Source organism: Neomonachus schauinslandi, chromosome 9 (genome assembly GCF_002201575.2).
Source record: "Neomonachus schauinslandi chromosome 9, ASM220157v2, whole genome shotgun sequence".
In the NCBI taxonomy this organism is placed as follows: Eukaryota; Metazoa; Chordata; class Mammalia; order Carnivora; family Phocidae; genus Neomonachus; species Neomonachus schauinslandi.
In genome coordinates, this window is record NC_058411.1 from 43597225 (window position 1) to 43613653 (window position 16429).

The following is a 16429-nucleotide window of genomic DNA, read 5'->3' on the forward strand; positions in this document are numbered from 1 at the left end:
CACACACACACACACACACACACACACACACACACACACACACACACTGGAATATTACTCAGCCATCAGAAAAAGAAACCTTGCCATTTGTAATGACATGGATGGAACTAGAGTGTATTATGGTAAATGAAATAAGTCAGAGAAAGATACCACATGATCTCACTCATATGTGGAATTTAAGAAAGAAAACAAATGAACATATGGGAAGGGAGAAAAGAAAAGAAGGAAATAAGTCACAAGAGACTCTTAACAACAGAGAACAAGCTGAGAGAGGTGGGGGAATGGGCTAGATGGGTGTTCAGTATTAAAGAGGGTACTTGTGATGAACACTGGGTGTTGTATGTAAGTGATGAATCATTGCATTCTACTCCAGAAACCAATATTACACTGTACGTTAACTAAAATTTAAATTAAAAAAATAATAAAGATGCTTTCTAAAAAAAAAGAGAATGAGAGACAAGGAACAAAAGGAAGAGGTCATGAGGCATAGTAGACTTGAGCCAGATTGCCTGGCTTCACATCCTGTTACTTATCAACAGTGCCTCAGTAGCTTCATCTGTAATATGGGGCTATTAATAGTACTTATCCATCTTATAGGGCTAATATGAGGATGGAATGAGTTGGTACACAAAAAGTGCTAAGAGAAATGCCTGCGCTATGGGACGTTCTGTAGACATTTTGTACATGTTAGCCGTGAGTGCTGAGATTTGATTTGAACGGGATATTAGTTTTAATAGCTTAATGTAGTCAGAAGCCAGATTCTAGGATTTTAGGGAGTAAATTGGCAAATTATAGAAAGCAAGAAAATTTTTGAGGTTTCTTTTCCTGACTGGCAGGATCAAGTGAGTTTCACCTTGGTGTATATCAAGGCATCAACGTGCTGGGTGCTGGATATTGGTGAACAAAAGCCTTAGGTGTCAGAGAAAAGCATGGAACTCAAAACTCTGGGATGGGTCAGGTTGTGTACGTGTGATCTTACATGATGATACTCCCGTCAAGTTGGAGGTCATACCCATTCTAAAGAGGTGGAAACTGGGGAGGCTCAGGTTAAGTCACTTGCCAGAGGTCACAGAGCAGAACCCAGGTGTTTGTGACTACAACATTCATGTTCTAATCGACATCATGCCCCCTCAGTTTTTAAGTGCCTATGTTACAGTTTCATATGGAGATCCATTTAATATGTGAGGATCATAATATGTAGGAAATCTGCTCTTCTTCTTGAATCTTAGCAAAGAGAAAACCAAGTAGATTTCGTTTTGAGGCATTTCTTACTATACTGACTGAAAGATATTTCATGATGTTTTTGAACTGGGGAGTTCATGAATAATTGCAAAAATTTTAGCTAAATTGCATTCAATTCTAAGGTGGATTCATAAGAAACTTTTTCCCATTTAATCCTTTGAGAGAGATATCTGAAGACCAAAATTTTATATATTTTGTTTAAAGCACATTTAATTGTGTTGTGGTCATTTTATATTTTATAAATGTCTTTTAATGGTTTTATTGTTTGGAAACTTTCCTGTTTTAAATATTAGTTTTTATGGCTGTACTTTTTATTAAATGCAGTTATAAATGCTTAATATTTTAGAGTAATTTTATCTATAACTACAATAGTATATAAATTTCAGAGATACAAACTTACTTTAACTCCTTTTTGAACAATTAGGCAAATATAATACAACATAATTATGTTCCATCTGTACTAACAGATCTAAATTGTGTTCCCTGCTGTATAATTGCAACTCTCTCAAAATGGATACACTTGCTTGTGTATATTGTTTTTTTTAGTTGCTTGATTCTTATTGTAAAATATACATAACATAAAATTTACCATTTTAGCCATTTTTAAGTGTATAGTTCAGTGGCATTGAGTTTATTCACATTGTTGTGCAACCATCACCACTATCCATCTCCGGAACTTTCTCATCCTCCCAAACTGAAACTCTACTTATTAACCAATTAACCACCTATTGCCCTTTCCTCCCAGCCCTTGGTAACTGTTACTTTTTGGGTGCATTTGGCTATTCTAGGTACCTTATTTGAGTGAAATCAGCATATTTGTCCTTTGTGTTTGGCTTATTTCACTTAGCATACTGTCTTTAAGGTTCATCCATTTTAAAGTCAGAAAAGACCCATTTGGTCCTTGTTTAAACCAGTAACTCATTCTGTAGAATGTTGTATATTCTTAAATTTATACATGTCAGAGCACCTGCGTGGCACAGTTGATTAAGTGTCTGACTCTTGGTTTCGGCTCAGGTTTGGATCTCAGGATCGTGAGATCGAGCCCCGTGTCAGGCTTCAGTGTCTGCTTAAGACTCGCTCTCTCTCTTTCTCCCCACTACTCACTCTCCTTCTTTCTCTCTCTCTCTTTCAAATAAATAAATAAATCTTAAAAAGTTGTGTCATATTTTTATTTTCTTACTTTAGGAAATCCTTAGAATTGAAGATATATTAAATGAATGTGTTTTTATGTATCCAGTATCAGCTCTATGGATGACCCTACACTAACTGTTAAAGGGGAAGCAAAAATAGCTCATCTGGTATTGGCCCTGAAGGAACCTGTGGTCCATGCTAGCAGGGACCAGACATGAAGTTCCTGAGAAGAGGAGCATATGGAGTTTTGTGTGGTCGGAAGGGAGGCAGATGTTTCTGGTGGAGAGACTTGAAAACACAGATAACTATGGAGGAGGTAACTTTTGAGCTGAACCTAGAAGGAAATTCATTTTGAGGATTTTTTTTTTTTAATTTAGATTTTTATTTTTTACGTACTCTCTACACCCAACTCAGGGCTCAAACTCTCAACCCTGAGGTCAAGAGATGTATTCTTCACTAACTGAGCCAGCCAGGCACCCCAAATGTTTTGTTGTTGTTGTTTATTTATTTATTTTTAAAGACTTTTATTTATTTCAGAGAGAGTAAGCAAGAGAGAGAGAGAGCACAAGGAGGGGAGGAGCAGAGGCAGAGGGAGAAGCAGACTCCCCGCTGAGCAGGGAGCCCAATGCAGGGCTCGATTCCAGGACTCCAGGACCATGACCTGAGCTGAAGGCAGACGCTTAACTGATTGAGCCTCCCAGGCACCCCTGTTGTTGTTTAAACAGAAATTGTCCATGCTGGTTTAGAGAAGACTACAGTCTAAGTGTTCTGGATTAAAAAGAATATGCTAATATTCATAGTTGTTGGTACCATAGAGTTAAAATTAAATGAAACTTCTAAAGCAATTTATTGTCAGTTTTTTAAAGGTCAGCATAGAAGGCATTAGAGTTGGCTCCTCTCTCTCATGTTTTAAAAGTCCATTCTGGGCAGTCAGCCCTTCTGTGAACTTTACCTGAATGCATGTTGCTAGTTGGTCTATTTGGTCTCATTGGTCTAGTCTTTATAATCTGGTTGTCTGTTTTATCTGTGATTCTTCCTTCTGATTAATCTCTGATTTTGCTTACTTGTGCTCCAAGTCCTGACTCTTGTACTTCTCGAGTATCTCTAGACTGTCTTATCTTCTCTTGCTGACTCTTTGTCATCTCTAACCAGAAGTACAGTGACTTCCATTTCTTGCTACCTAGCTTGTGCTGCTCCAGTCTGTTAGTGCCACTGTGATTTTTACTAAAATTGAATAGTTTTTATCCTTCTGAAAATACTTGCCTGATTTTTTTCTTGTTTTTCATCACCATGGTGGTGAGGTTTTGTTGTGTTCCATTCTCTTGACTGCATTTTTTTCCCCTTTCTGTTCCATCACTGTTGCCCTCATGAGGGGCAGTGTAGTATCTTAGTTTAGTGCATAGTCTATCTTGAAAAATCATGCTGCCTCATTCCCATACTGGAGCTGGAGATCAAGGCAGACATTCTGCCTGAGGCTCGTTTTTCCAAAATATTTGGCCCTTGTTATCTGTTCTCTTCCTCTAATTTTTTTTCACTATCTTTTTTTTTAAATTATTTTGGTTGCTAACCATGAGGATCCCCACCCACTACCCATTTATCAATAGCTATTGCTTCTCTAGAGTTCTGTGAATAAGAAACCAGATTTAGATGAGGACACTGGCTGTTGCTGAGTTCTGCGTTGAATTTTTTTTGAGGTCCAGTTGGTCCAAATGCTGTTTCAAGTGAAGAGCTTTGCCAAGAACATATGGCTTTTGCTATGAGGTATGATATGTTTTATGTACATAGATGAGTATTTATTTTTCTAAGTAGGAATCAGAACCCATTTCAACAGGGCCATTGACAAATGTCCCAAACAAGGAAACTCTCCCTAAAATAGCTGAAAACACAATTATATCTATTGTATGGTAAGCTGTTCATGAGCAGCGATGAAGGTGTTAGGTGTTAGAGTTCAACTGAGAGTGGGGACTTTGCCAAAGAGCTAACTGACCACCCCTTCAAAATATAAGTGCTTCTGTTAACGCACAGGCAATCATGGAGGTGCCCCTGATTGCCATCAGAAACAGTTTGGCTTTCAGCAGCAGATTAGCTTACAGCCTCCAGCCTTCAGAGCCTTTGCTCTGCCTCGGTGGAGGTCATGCTTATCCCACACGTTTTTTTCTTTCATTTTAATATCCATTTCTTCCTATTCCTCCACCACCACTATAAACTAAGCTTTTTGAGGGTAGGGCTCTTTACAAGTGAAGTACTTTATAAGAGAGGTAAGTGTTTCAGCTTTATAGTTAGTGTGTTAGAAACTTTGTTCACTGATATAATCCTTAGGTCCATTTGGTGTTTCTTAAACGATTTTAGTATGTCAGCAAACTCATCCTGGAATAATGGGAAGAACAACTAGTCTGGACTAGTTACAGCATCCCCACTAACTAATTTATGACCCTAGACAAGTTCCTTTCAAGGCTTTCTCGATCTGGTCTAGAAGGAGTGGCAGTTGGGCTAGGAGAGGAATTGTCCCACCTGCATCTCTGTACTATGGGTGTGTTTGTCAGAATTGTTTCATTGCTCGCTCTGTTGAATTCCTGCAGCTGACAGGTAAGGTTCTACCAAGGACCTCAGGCTTCTTTCATTACTAGAGGTGCTGTTTTCCTTTGAAACATTCAACCACACTGATAGTTTCTATGGTAACACGTCCCTCTCTTTTTTTCTTGTGATGCAGATTTTTGAAAAGGTTCTTCATCTATATGCTCTTTAGGGCCTGTGGTCTTCTAACCTATAGCCCCTTTGATTAGACAAAGCCTTTATTTAAGGACTTTTTCCTCAGGAGTACTGTAGACACTTCTAGAAGAATAAGCAGTTGCTAGTCATACTAGCGCTTGAGGTTTAGTCCGTTAATAAGGTTTCCTATCAATTGGAAGTGGAATTGTTGGATTGCTTGGTAGCACAGTAATAACAAGAAAACCAATGTTCTCTGTTAGGATTGTGACATTTTATTTTATTTAAAAAAATTTTTTTAAAGGATTTTATTTATTTATTTTAGAGAAAGAGAGCACACTTGCATGAGCAGGGGGAGGGGCAGAGGAGGAGGGAGAGGGAGAGAATCTCACACAGACTCCTTGTTGAGCTTGGAGCCCAAAACCGGGCTTGATCTCACTAGCCTGAGATCATGACCTGAGCTGAAACCAAGTGTCGATGCTTAACCAACTAAGCCACCCAGGTGCCCTGTGACATTTTATTTTACTTTTAATTTTTTTATATAAAATTTTCAAACATAAAAATGGACAAAATTGTATATGGACAGCTAACATACTTACTACCTAGATTCAGAATTAATGTTTTGCCATATTGGCATGGCCTATTTTACTGAGAACAAATCAGACATTTATTTAGAGGTGAAATGTCACCCTAGAAAGTGTATTTCTTCTTAACCACTTATACTATCTTTAGTAAAACTAACTATTAATTTCTTTGTATCATTTAATACCTAATCTACATTCATAATAGTAGAATTAACACCTAATTCTACACCCCCAGTTGTCCCAAATGTCTTTGACTCACGATTTGTTTAAACTAGGACCCCCTCAAGATCCATACATTTGCATTTAATTGTTAGGTTTTAATCTAGAAGATTTCTTGCTACCCCCACCCCCCACCCTGTGACACTGATTTATCAGAGATTGTAAATTGTCCTATAAGATATTCCACCTTTGGGATTTGTGATTGTTTTCTTCTTGTTTTCATTTAACTTGTTTCTCTCCCTCTCATATTCCTGGAACTGGGAGGTTAGGTCTAAAGACTTGATTAAATTCAGGGAAAACATTTTTAGCAAGAATGCTGTTTTCTTCATATCGTATCACACCAGGAGACATAAAATATTTGGATCTTGAAGATTTAAAGACTGTGGTTGGTTTGAAAAGTGATTCTTTACTGGTTTCCTAGGATGAACTTCTATAGAGATGTTCCTTTTTTTTTTTTAAGCCTTTTTATTAGTTTGAAGATTTAATGGGATTCTCCTTTCCCCTGAAACCGGTCCAGTTTCATTTCAAAAAGTAAAGGTCAAAGTGGCATTAAATTACTGAATTTTCCCTCATATAAACCAAATAAATACTTGGTAAAACAGTCTTTTGCAAACAGTGTGCACCAGCTCTGGGCTCTGGCAGCCTCTGGGTATCAGGCCGCTCTTTCAGTCTGTTCTCTTTGGCTGGCGGATAGCTTCTTTCCTTCAACCCCTATGTTTATCACTAATACTACTTTTATTTTAAAACATCAGATTTGTTCTCTTTGTTTCCTTTGCTGTCATTGGCTTTAGGCTTGTCACCTCATGGCTGACTGTGAACTATAGCAACTCCTGATTCTGGTTTCTTGCCTCTGGGCTTTCTCCCTTGAGTTCATTGTTCTTGTAGGCCAGGCTCAGATTTCCAGTGGCTGGTGATCAGCCTCTCCTGTGGAAATCAGAAGATAGGGGTCAAAATCCAGCTTTCATACTAACGGGTATGATCTTCTTTAGCAGGCACTTAATGTTTCCAAATAGAGCATCAGTTTGCTCATTTGTAAAATGGAGATAACTGTTTTTGACGAATGCAGAGTAAAGCAGGGCTTGAAAGAAGTCATGAGCAAAATGTAAAATTTAATTTGAAAAATGCTCTAAAATAGGAGGGTATTTGATTTCTGTCCAATGCATAAATCACTTAGGCAGTCCACTTTTTGTTGTTCCCTGTGTTTCTGTATTTTATTTCCTATAGTATCTCTCTTCCTTAACCCCTTTGGAAAACCTTACTTTCCTTTCCTTCCATCTATCCTTAAGGCCTGGATCAAATCTTTATGCTCAATATAGTCACATATTTTTTCCCAGCCCATAATTTTTCCTTTATGTAAACTATTGCTTCTGTAGTTTAGCTTCTAGGCATTCTCTCCATTTTGGGGAGCTGAATTAAAAAAAAATCTAATATAATTAACAGACAGTGTTCCATTAGTTTCAGGAGTACAATATAGTGATTCAGCAATTCTATACATTACTCAGTGCTCATCACAATAAGTGTACTTTTAATCCCCTTCACTTATTTTTTATTTCCCCAGGTCCTAAGTTTCTTGAGGTCATGGTTTGATATATTTGTGTCTAGCTCAGAAACTAGTCAGAACTTCCTATGAAAACTTGATCATGTTACTCTTGAAACTGATTTCTAGTGAGTTGGCTGTAGGATTCAACTGGTTTCTTAAATCGCTGATATTTTTCTAAGAGATATGGGTACCACTTTCTTATGGGCAGTCTTCCTTCCTTTACTTTTCCCTGGACCTCTTGGGTCTTGTCTGCCCCTGCTCTGGAAAGTTGGCTCCAGCCTTACCTCTCCCTCCAGTTACCTACCCCACCTGTCAATCTCTGTCTCTGTTCCAAGCCTCCTTTCCCAGCTGGTGTGCAGATCTCACAGTGTTCCGCAGGAATTGTCACCCTCTGACTTGGTGACTGTAGTGAGGGCTTATGGTGGAGAATTACATTGCCCACTGTTCATGCTTGCTAAATAGCAAATTAGAGCCAGTACTGGGTCCATTTTTAACCCTCATCTTCTCTCACCCCTCAAAAGCCTATGCTTGTCTGGTGGTCGGAATTGTTGGGTTTTTAAAAGATATAATCCTGGGTTCACCCCCAAGCTAGTGAATCAAACTTTCTCAGGGTGACTTGAGAAGCTATATTTTCCAAAGCTCCCTATGATTGGCCATTTGTGGGAGCTACTGTTCTAAAACATCCCTTCTCCCTTAATCATTTGTCACTAATGATGGTGGCTTGCACACCCTGCTGGTACTAATTTGTCGGGTAGGATTACAGATGGTTCCATAACATCCGTCTGTTTGATAGTTCATGGCATAAGTGAATGTAGGATGATAAGAGATGAGCCTATTAAAGGCTTCTGAAGCAAATGGATAGTTTATCAGATTGGTGTGTTCTTTCTTTAGAACTGCTGTGAACCAGACCTTGTTACCACCATCTGTTTTGTAAATTCCATTTACAGTTTAACAGCTGGATTGTGAAAGAGTTACAAAATTATCCAATTAAAAAAGTAAATTTGGCAAGTGTACTTTTTTTTTTTAATGACTCCTTGAATACACTCTTATTTCTTTCCTTAGATAGCCTTTTAAGGCTCTAATTTTTGTCTACCACAAATTTTCAGAGTAGTAAACTGAGACTAGATTGGGAGTCCTTAGGCTTGGAGGCTTGGATAACTTTGAGAGTTAATAATGTATAGGATTGGCAGCCTTCAGTTTTATCTATGAAAAAAAAACTGAGTATTTTAAAACAGGTGTTTTTCCCTACCTCAGTACAGTAAGCTGCTAGCCACTGCCTTTGCACTTCTCAAAAGGTGACCGATCAGTGGGGGTGGGAGGATAATTGTGTTGTAATTTGGCATTGATTTCCAACACCCCTAGAGTTGTGCAAGCCAGGAACCTAGGAGTCCTGTTAAATTCCTTCTCTAAAACCATCCTCTTACCTGTGAGGACCCTGTAGCTCAGGTCACAATCTATACAAAGTTCAAATGAGAACATGGGTCTTTGGACTTTTAAAATTCATTTCTTCTAATTTGCCATTCTACTTTTTGAACCACTATGTGATTTTCTAAGAGCCAGTTAAGTAATGGTGTCTGGGTAGAGAAATTTTATGCACTTCCATTTTCTCATTTCAGTATTTCAGTATCTTATAAATAAACCACAACAAACGTTACTGTTGTAATGAGGAAAAACTTTTGGTTAATAAAGATAACTTCGTATGTGAAAACATGTCCCTCAACAGCAGACATTGTGTTCATGACCAGCCCAGCTAAGAGGATGGGAATAGCTCTCCAGTATTTTATTTGCTGAATAAAACATGCATATCAGTAATATTTTGAGGGCAGCCAGTACATTTATTTCAGTAGCCTTGGCTACATTTTTTTTTTTACAGTTTTATTGAAATATAATTGACATGCAGCATTATGTAAGTTTAAGGTATACAATGAGTTGATTTCATATACTTACATATTGCAATGTGATTACCACTGTAGGTTAGCTAACACCTCCCCATCACCCAATTACTGTTTCTTTTTTGTGGTGAAAACATTTAAGATTTACTTTCTTAGCAACTTTCAAGTATGTAATACAGTATTATTAACTATATTTTAAAAGGTATGCATTAAAAAAAGACGGCTGTGCATTAAATCCCCAGAATTTATTCATCTTTACCTAGAAGTATGTATTCTTTGACCAACGTCTCCCCATCTCTCCCACCCTCCCAGCCCCTTGTAACCACCATTCTACCCTCTGTAAGAGTTCACAAGTGAACTAAGACTTATTTCACTTAGCATAACGCCATCAAGATCCATCCATGTTGTCTTCCCTATATTTTATTTTTTTTTAAAGATTTTATTTTTAAGTGATCTCTACACCCAGTGTGGGGCTCAACCTTACAACCCTGAGATCAGAAGTTATATGCTCTACTGACTGAGCCAGCCAGGGGCCCCTTGGCTATATTTTAAGTGCTTACAAGCAACATGGGAATTTATCTCTGCCAGGGATGACAGGAATGAAAATTTCCAAAATAACCAAACTTTTACTTTTCTCTGCAACGCATTGGATCTTTCCTGCTGACAAACTTGCAGTTTATGAAATAAGTTCATGGAGCGTATCCTCTGTCTACTCCAGCAGATGGTGTGAATGGTGGTCTAAAATCATCTTAGTTGCCACCGTTATGTCAGTCTGTGGAATGTTTGAGTTCATGCTTATTTCGGCCAAGTTTTACAAATGTTAGCTCTGTCTTGTTAAGTGCAAGAAGCTGTGAGTGTTGGAAGTGCTAGTATGAGGTGTACCATCATGATGGAAATGAAAGCAGAGATAGTGATTTTCTTCCTTTTAATTTGTTTTAACATTGCCCTTATTTGTAGGACAAATTTTTCAAATGGGGGTAGAATGCAAAATATTTTAATGCCACAGTGAGGGCAGAAGAAGCCTTTGTTTTAATTGCAGAGTGTGATCTAGGGAGGTTTTTGAAGGAGTTTGCAGCATTGTATGAAGCGGGCTCTGTCTTTCCTGTGTAATTGGCCTCTAGCACCAGACCTTCTATGCAAAGGTAACCTCAGTTTCTTGCTTTTTTTCAGGAAAAAAACCACAACACCAGCATGTGCATGAAAAACTCAATAACATTTTTTTAAATTAATGAAATGTCTCAAATATACAAGGAAAAGCACAAAGAATTAGTTTAACCAACATTCATCTAGTTTTAACAACTCTTAATATTTTGCTATAATTGCTTTTGAAAATATAGATGAAGTTTCATAGATACCTCTTTCTGATCCTCTTACCCTTCCTCCACAGAGTTAACCACTATCCTGACTTTGACCTCTACCCTCATGTCTATTTTTATACTTTTATTTCATATGTATGCCCATAAAGAACATGTAATTTTTCTTCTAGCTCATTTAAAGCATCATACTGTATGTATCTTCTATTACTTCTAATACTTGCTTTTTTTATTGGACATTGTTTCAGGAAATAATAAATTCAGCTTTGATTCACTCACTTTCACTGCTGGGCCATATTTTATTGTATGACTCTACCCAAATTGTGTAATCATTCTTCTGATGCACATTTAAATTCCTAATTTTGTTATTACCAATAATGCTGCAATGATAATTCTTCTGTTCCCTTGGCCACATGAGTTTCTTTGGAGTCCTTTCTTTGAAATCTATCTTAAGAAAGTAAACTCACAGGGTAAAGACTGACATATTAATTAGATAAAATCGAAGATCTATGTTTAATTCTGTCTCTGTGCTTGGCATATAGGGCACTGTGTGGAAACTTTAAAATCTTAACCTACAATGCCTGCCTCCAAGGTTGGGAGAAATTATACACATGACCGTGGTACCAGGAGGTGTGATGAAGTAAGTGCTCTATGCTGGTAGAGGGCAGCTCTGATATTGGAGGGTTTGGGCCAGTGATTCAGACCTCTCTCCACTAAGTCAGGGTAGGCTTGTCTTTGTTAGTCCATTGAGTTGATTTAATTCCAGCCAAGAGCAAAGAGGCTTTTCATGACTTTTTAGCTCTCACTCTCTGTGTTTTGCTGTCTTAGTTCTAAAATCGGTAGGCATACCCCATTCTCTTTCCTATCCCTTAGGATGGATGCACATTCAGTGTTCCAAGCCTTCTTTCATTGTCTATTAACACTGTTCTCCAGGAAGGTCCATGGGGTGTGAAATTCTGGCTTCTTCAGAGATCTCTAATTTTTGGTGCTGATCACCAAACATCCTAGATGATGCTAATTCCTATTACCATTCATTCAAAAGAAATTCCATTAGGTAGAATTTTTCTGTTATGGGGAATCTCTCACAGGAGAGAGATTTTGCCCCCTTTTACCTTTGCAGAAGCAGGCCCATGTTTCTTATATTACTATGTTTGAATAGGAGCATTTTGAAGATGTGAAGATTTTGGTAGCAGCACAAAACATTGAATACAACTTTAATATGGGTGTTCTCAAAGTATGGTTCCCAGACCAGGGGCGTTAGCATCTTCTGGGAACTTGTTAGAAATGCAATTCTCAGTCCCACCCAGACCTACTAAATCAGAAACTTTGAGACTGGGGTCCAGTGATTTGTGTTTTAACAAGCCCACTGGGGGAGTCTGAGAAGCACACTGCTTCAGAGGGTGCTTAAATAGGAACTTGGGTTCCTGTTATGGACCTGACTTACTGTACTTTAAGGAAGGAACTAAATACTTAAGGGGTGGCTGTCCAGCAGTGTTATTTGTTGTCATTGCTTAATCATTAATGATGCGAGAAAGGTATACTTTTACATTTTTCTTTGTGTGACATTGTAATAGACAAACCTTTAACTTTTGGAGGCCCTTTCAGTTTCCTTTGTTGGCTATGACCAACAGTAGGAAATAGAAAGCCATAAATCCTTGTTTCCAGGGTTACCTTCTCGCTGCTGATAACAGGCAGGAAATTAAAACAATCTGTGATAGTGTTTTGTTCTTATTAGCCACAGATGGTAGCTTTCAGATATGTTGGAGCAAAACATAAATAAATATAGCGGGGAAACTTCATTATTGAAGAAAAATGATTTGGCTGGTCAAGTTTATAGCCTGGGTTCACTTTTATGAAATGGGATATAGGCAACATAATATTGCTCCATTACCACAAAGCATTAAGACTTATGAGGGTCACTAGTTTTTTTCTTTTTGGTTTAATTTCCAGTATGTAAAACATTTACATGATTTCAAAGTCAACTGTGTAACAAATTATGTTTAAAGATGTCTCACTTCTATCCATATCTCTTCTCTCCTGCTTTCTTAGTCCTTTATGGGTTAATCATTTTCATTAGCCTCTTGATTTATTCTTGAAGTGTTTCTTTTTGAAGATAAGCATGTAAATGTATATATGTTCATATCTCCCCCTTTCCACTTTCTTTACACAAAAGGTTGCAGGTTATTCTACAGCCTTTTAAGATTATTTTAAAAAGTTTGCTCCATTAAGGGATAACTTAAATTCAATAAAATTCACCAAATTTATGTGTACAATGTGAATTTTGACAAATACATGCGGTTGCACAGCCACCAAGATAATGAAGGTATAGACTCTTTCCATAACCCAAAAAAGTTTCATTCTACCCTTTTGCAGTCCATCCTGTCTCCCATCCCTCGGTCCCTGGTAAGCCATCTGTCTGCTCTCTCTCTTTATACCTCTATTTCCTAGAATTTCATACATAGTTTTTTGTATGTATGTATATGACTTCTTTCACTTTGTATAATTCTTTGGAGATTCAGCCATATTAGTACATGTATTAGTAGTACATGTATTCCACCTTTTTTCTTGTTTTTTTTTTTTTTTTTTTTTCTTTTCTTTTTATGGGCTTTTTTTTTTTTTTTTTTTTTTTTTTTTTACTTTTTTATTTTGAAATAATATTCGACATAGAGAGTACTTACAAAGATAGTACAGAGTATCTATATACCCTTGCCCCAGTTTCCTCGCATATTAACATCTCATATGGCCTATGGTACAGTTCTCATCCCTTAAAAAATTAATATTGGTACAATACTATTGACTAAACTACTGACTTCATGTGGATTTTAGTTTTTCCATTGCATTTAGTTTTCATGTTTCTTTAGTTTCCTCTAATCCGTGACAATTCTTCAGTCTTCCCATGTCTTTTTAAAAAAGTACTTGTTGGGATATTTTGCAGAATGTCCCTCAGTTTGTCTGGTGATTAGACCTCAGTTATACACGTGGGGAAGGACACTACAGAGGTGATGTGCCCTTCTCATCGAATTATACCAGGAGCTACGTGGTAGCAATATGTCTTATTACTGGTAAAGTTAACCTGGATCACTTGGATAAAGTAGTGTTTTTCCAGGTTTCCTCACTGCAGTTACTATTTTTCCTTTTCTGTGGTCTCTTAGAAGGAAATTATTGCTTTTTAAATTCTGATATGTATTCGTGTGCATGGGACACATAGTTTAGTGACTCTCTCAACCTTACTTATAATAATAGTAATAACAATAGCTACAACTCACCCCAGCTGCACACTTTTAAACACATGTGGGTTATCTCATTTAATCCTCAGGATGCCCCTGAAAAGTGTAGGCACTTTTTTCATGCCCATTTTACAGCTTAGAAGATTGAGGCACAGAGTACTTTGCTGAAGGTTCAATAGCTAGTTAGTGATGGACCCAGATGCTAACTTAGCCTAACTTGAGGACCAGATTTTAACATGGGCCATATGGTTGTTGTCAGAACTTAGAAATGGGGATGCTCTCATTCTTTGCCAGAGAAAACAAATGGATGCTGCTTTTCAATGATTCTCTTTTGTTCTTTAAGAAATAATTTTGTTTGTTTTACTTTCAAGAATTTTTCTTATGTGACTAAAGATTTTAATGTTATGTATGACTTTAAAATCTTGGGGAAATCCAAGATATTTTGGGTAGCACTAAGGGTCTATTTTTTAGACTTCTTTCAGAAATATGACTGAAGGTTAGGGCAGAGTATTCAGAATAGAAAACTGTTTTTGGAGAAGTATTTACTTCAAGAATGACACTGAGCCTTTTCTTCCCTGGATTTTATCAGCCTCTCCAACCAGGAGTGTTGTGTTTGTCTGTGTGTACCTAAACCCTGCATATTCACTTTTGTTGACCACACTAATGACTTTTCCACTACACAATCAAATGTATCTCTGAACAGCCTGACTCAGGGGATGATAACTGTGGTTAAATGATGATTCAATATCTGTGAGCCTCTATTCTAGTAGCAGCGGGGCCACTGAAGGTCAGGCTGTGTGGGTGGACGTTTGCACTTCTTCCCTGTGACTCACTCCACAGCCTGCCTTTCTGAGGGGAGATAACCGTAAGTGGCTGCAAACCTCAACACACCTCCTCCCCTCTGTCTCATCATACTATGTAGATGGGTATCCCCAAATCCTTGAAATCACACAGCTTGGAGTCTTGAACGTGTGTAGGCTGCCAAGACATCCAGATATCAGTGCACTTTTTAAAAATAAAGCTTTTTTGAAAATAAAAATGAATCAAAAGCTATAAAAAAATAAAAATAAAGCTTTTTTGTTTCTAAATGTCTGTCATATGTCTGGCATATGTACCAGAATCCAGAGGTCAAAATCCAATCTGGACAGGCATATACATAAAAATTGTAGCATTTATTTCCTTAAGGAAGAAGGCATCTGTTTAACTCTGATGCTTGCATACAGTAACTAGAAAATTTTATAAGAGTAGATTACTTAGGGGATAGATAAAATATCAAGTTTACAGGTGTCTAGATCTGACCTCAAAGTCAGATGGCTAAGGACTTCTGGCCTCAGAAGTCAGATATGGTTTTCTACACATCCATTCTAGAGAAACTGTTAGGTACAAGAAAATGTAAGGAAGAAAGTGAAAGCAGCTCATTTCCATCACCAGAAATAGCCACTCTTTTGTTTTGCATAATTTCTCCTTCTGTCACGCAGCAAACACATTTGTTTGTAATCCTGCATTTGTTATGTAATACTATATCCTAAGGATTTTTTCATCATTTAAAGAGAAAGACTTTGCTAATTTGGTGGGAGAAAAATAATTTTAATTTGCATTCCCTTAATATTTTAGTTAGGATTAATGTTTTGTCTTTGTTGACTGTCAGTCTATATTTATCCATGGAGATTGTTAGTTTTTCTACCCTGTATCTTTCTATAAAATTGGAAATGTTATTAAAGCAAACCTCTGATTTCAGATGTCCTAAATGATGCTATATTTGATGAAGATCATGATGAGATGGTGATTGTGAAGGACATAGATATGTTTTCCATGTGTGAGCATCATCTAGTTCCATTTGTTGGAAAGGTAAGTTTTTCTCTGTTCCCTAGGAATTTTAAAAAGCACATTAAAATTTTAAAATTAGGATTATTATATTTAAGATCATCACCTGCTAATTCCTAATATCCCAGATATGTAGAGGTACACATAAACATTTACTCTTTATCAACCTAACTAATCTAATAGCTTGAAACTAACAAAACAAGGGGGTGCCAGGGTGGCTCAGTCCGTTAAGCATCTTCCTTTGGCTCAGGTCATGATTCCGGGATCCTGGGATCAAGCCCCACATCAGGGAGCCTGCTTCTCCCTCTCCCTCTCCCTCTGCCTGCCACTCCGCCTGCTTGTGCTCTTTCTGTCAAATAAATAAATAAAATCTAAAAAAAAAAAGGGAAAGGAAAGAAACCAACAAAACAAAAACAAAGTAGCAGAAAGTCCTCAGGGCAAACATTTCATAGTAAATACCATGTTAATAGGTTAAAATAATAAGATTAAAGTTTCATTTTTTTTTTTTTTTAGGTAGCTGCTGCAGTCTCTGAAAACCTTTGCTCTTTATTTTGACTAAATAATGTTTGATCCAAGTTATACTATTGTATAATATGGCATGAGCAGCAATGATTGCAGAATTTCTTGTGGCAGAGGTCATAGTATTAGTGGATTCAATTTGTTTCCAACCTTTTCTGTATTAGGAGAAATGAACCTAATGCAAACTAGACAATGTTATCTAGCTTGTTTTACTTAAACATCCCTTTGAAAA

At 37.3% G+C, this 16429-nt stretch overlaps 1 protein-coding gene across 2 annotated transcripts in view; it reads left to right on the forward strand.

The window, feature by feature from the left end:
- GCH1 (GTP cyclohydrolase 1) overlaps window positions 1-16429 on the forward strand; it is a 45886-nt gene that overhangs the window by 11583 nt on the left and 17874 nt on the right. For both annotated transcript variants that reach the window (XM_021701425.1, XM_021701426.1), the window contains exon 2: window positions 15593-15702. In XM_021701425.1, coding sequence (XP_021557100.1) covers window positions 15593-15702 — 110 coding nt within the window. The remainder of the gene's footprint in view (window positions 1-15592; window positions 15703-16429) is intronic.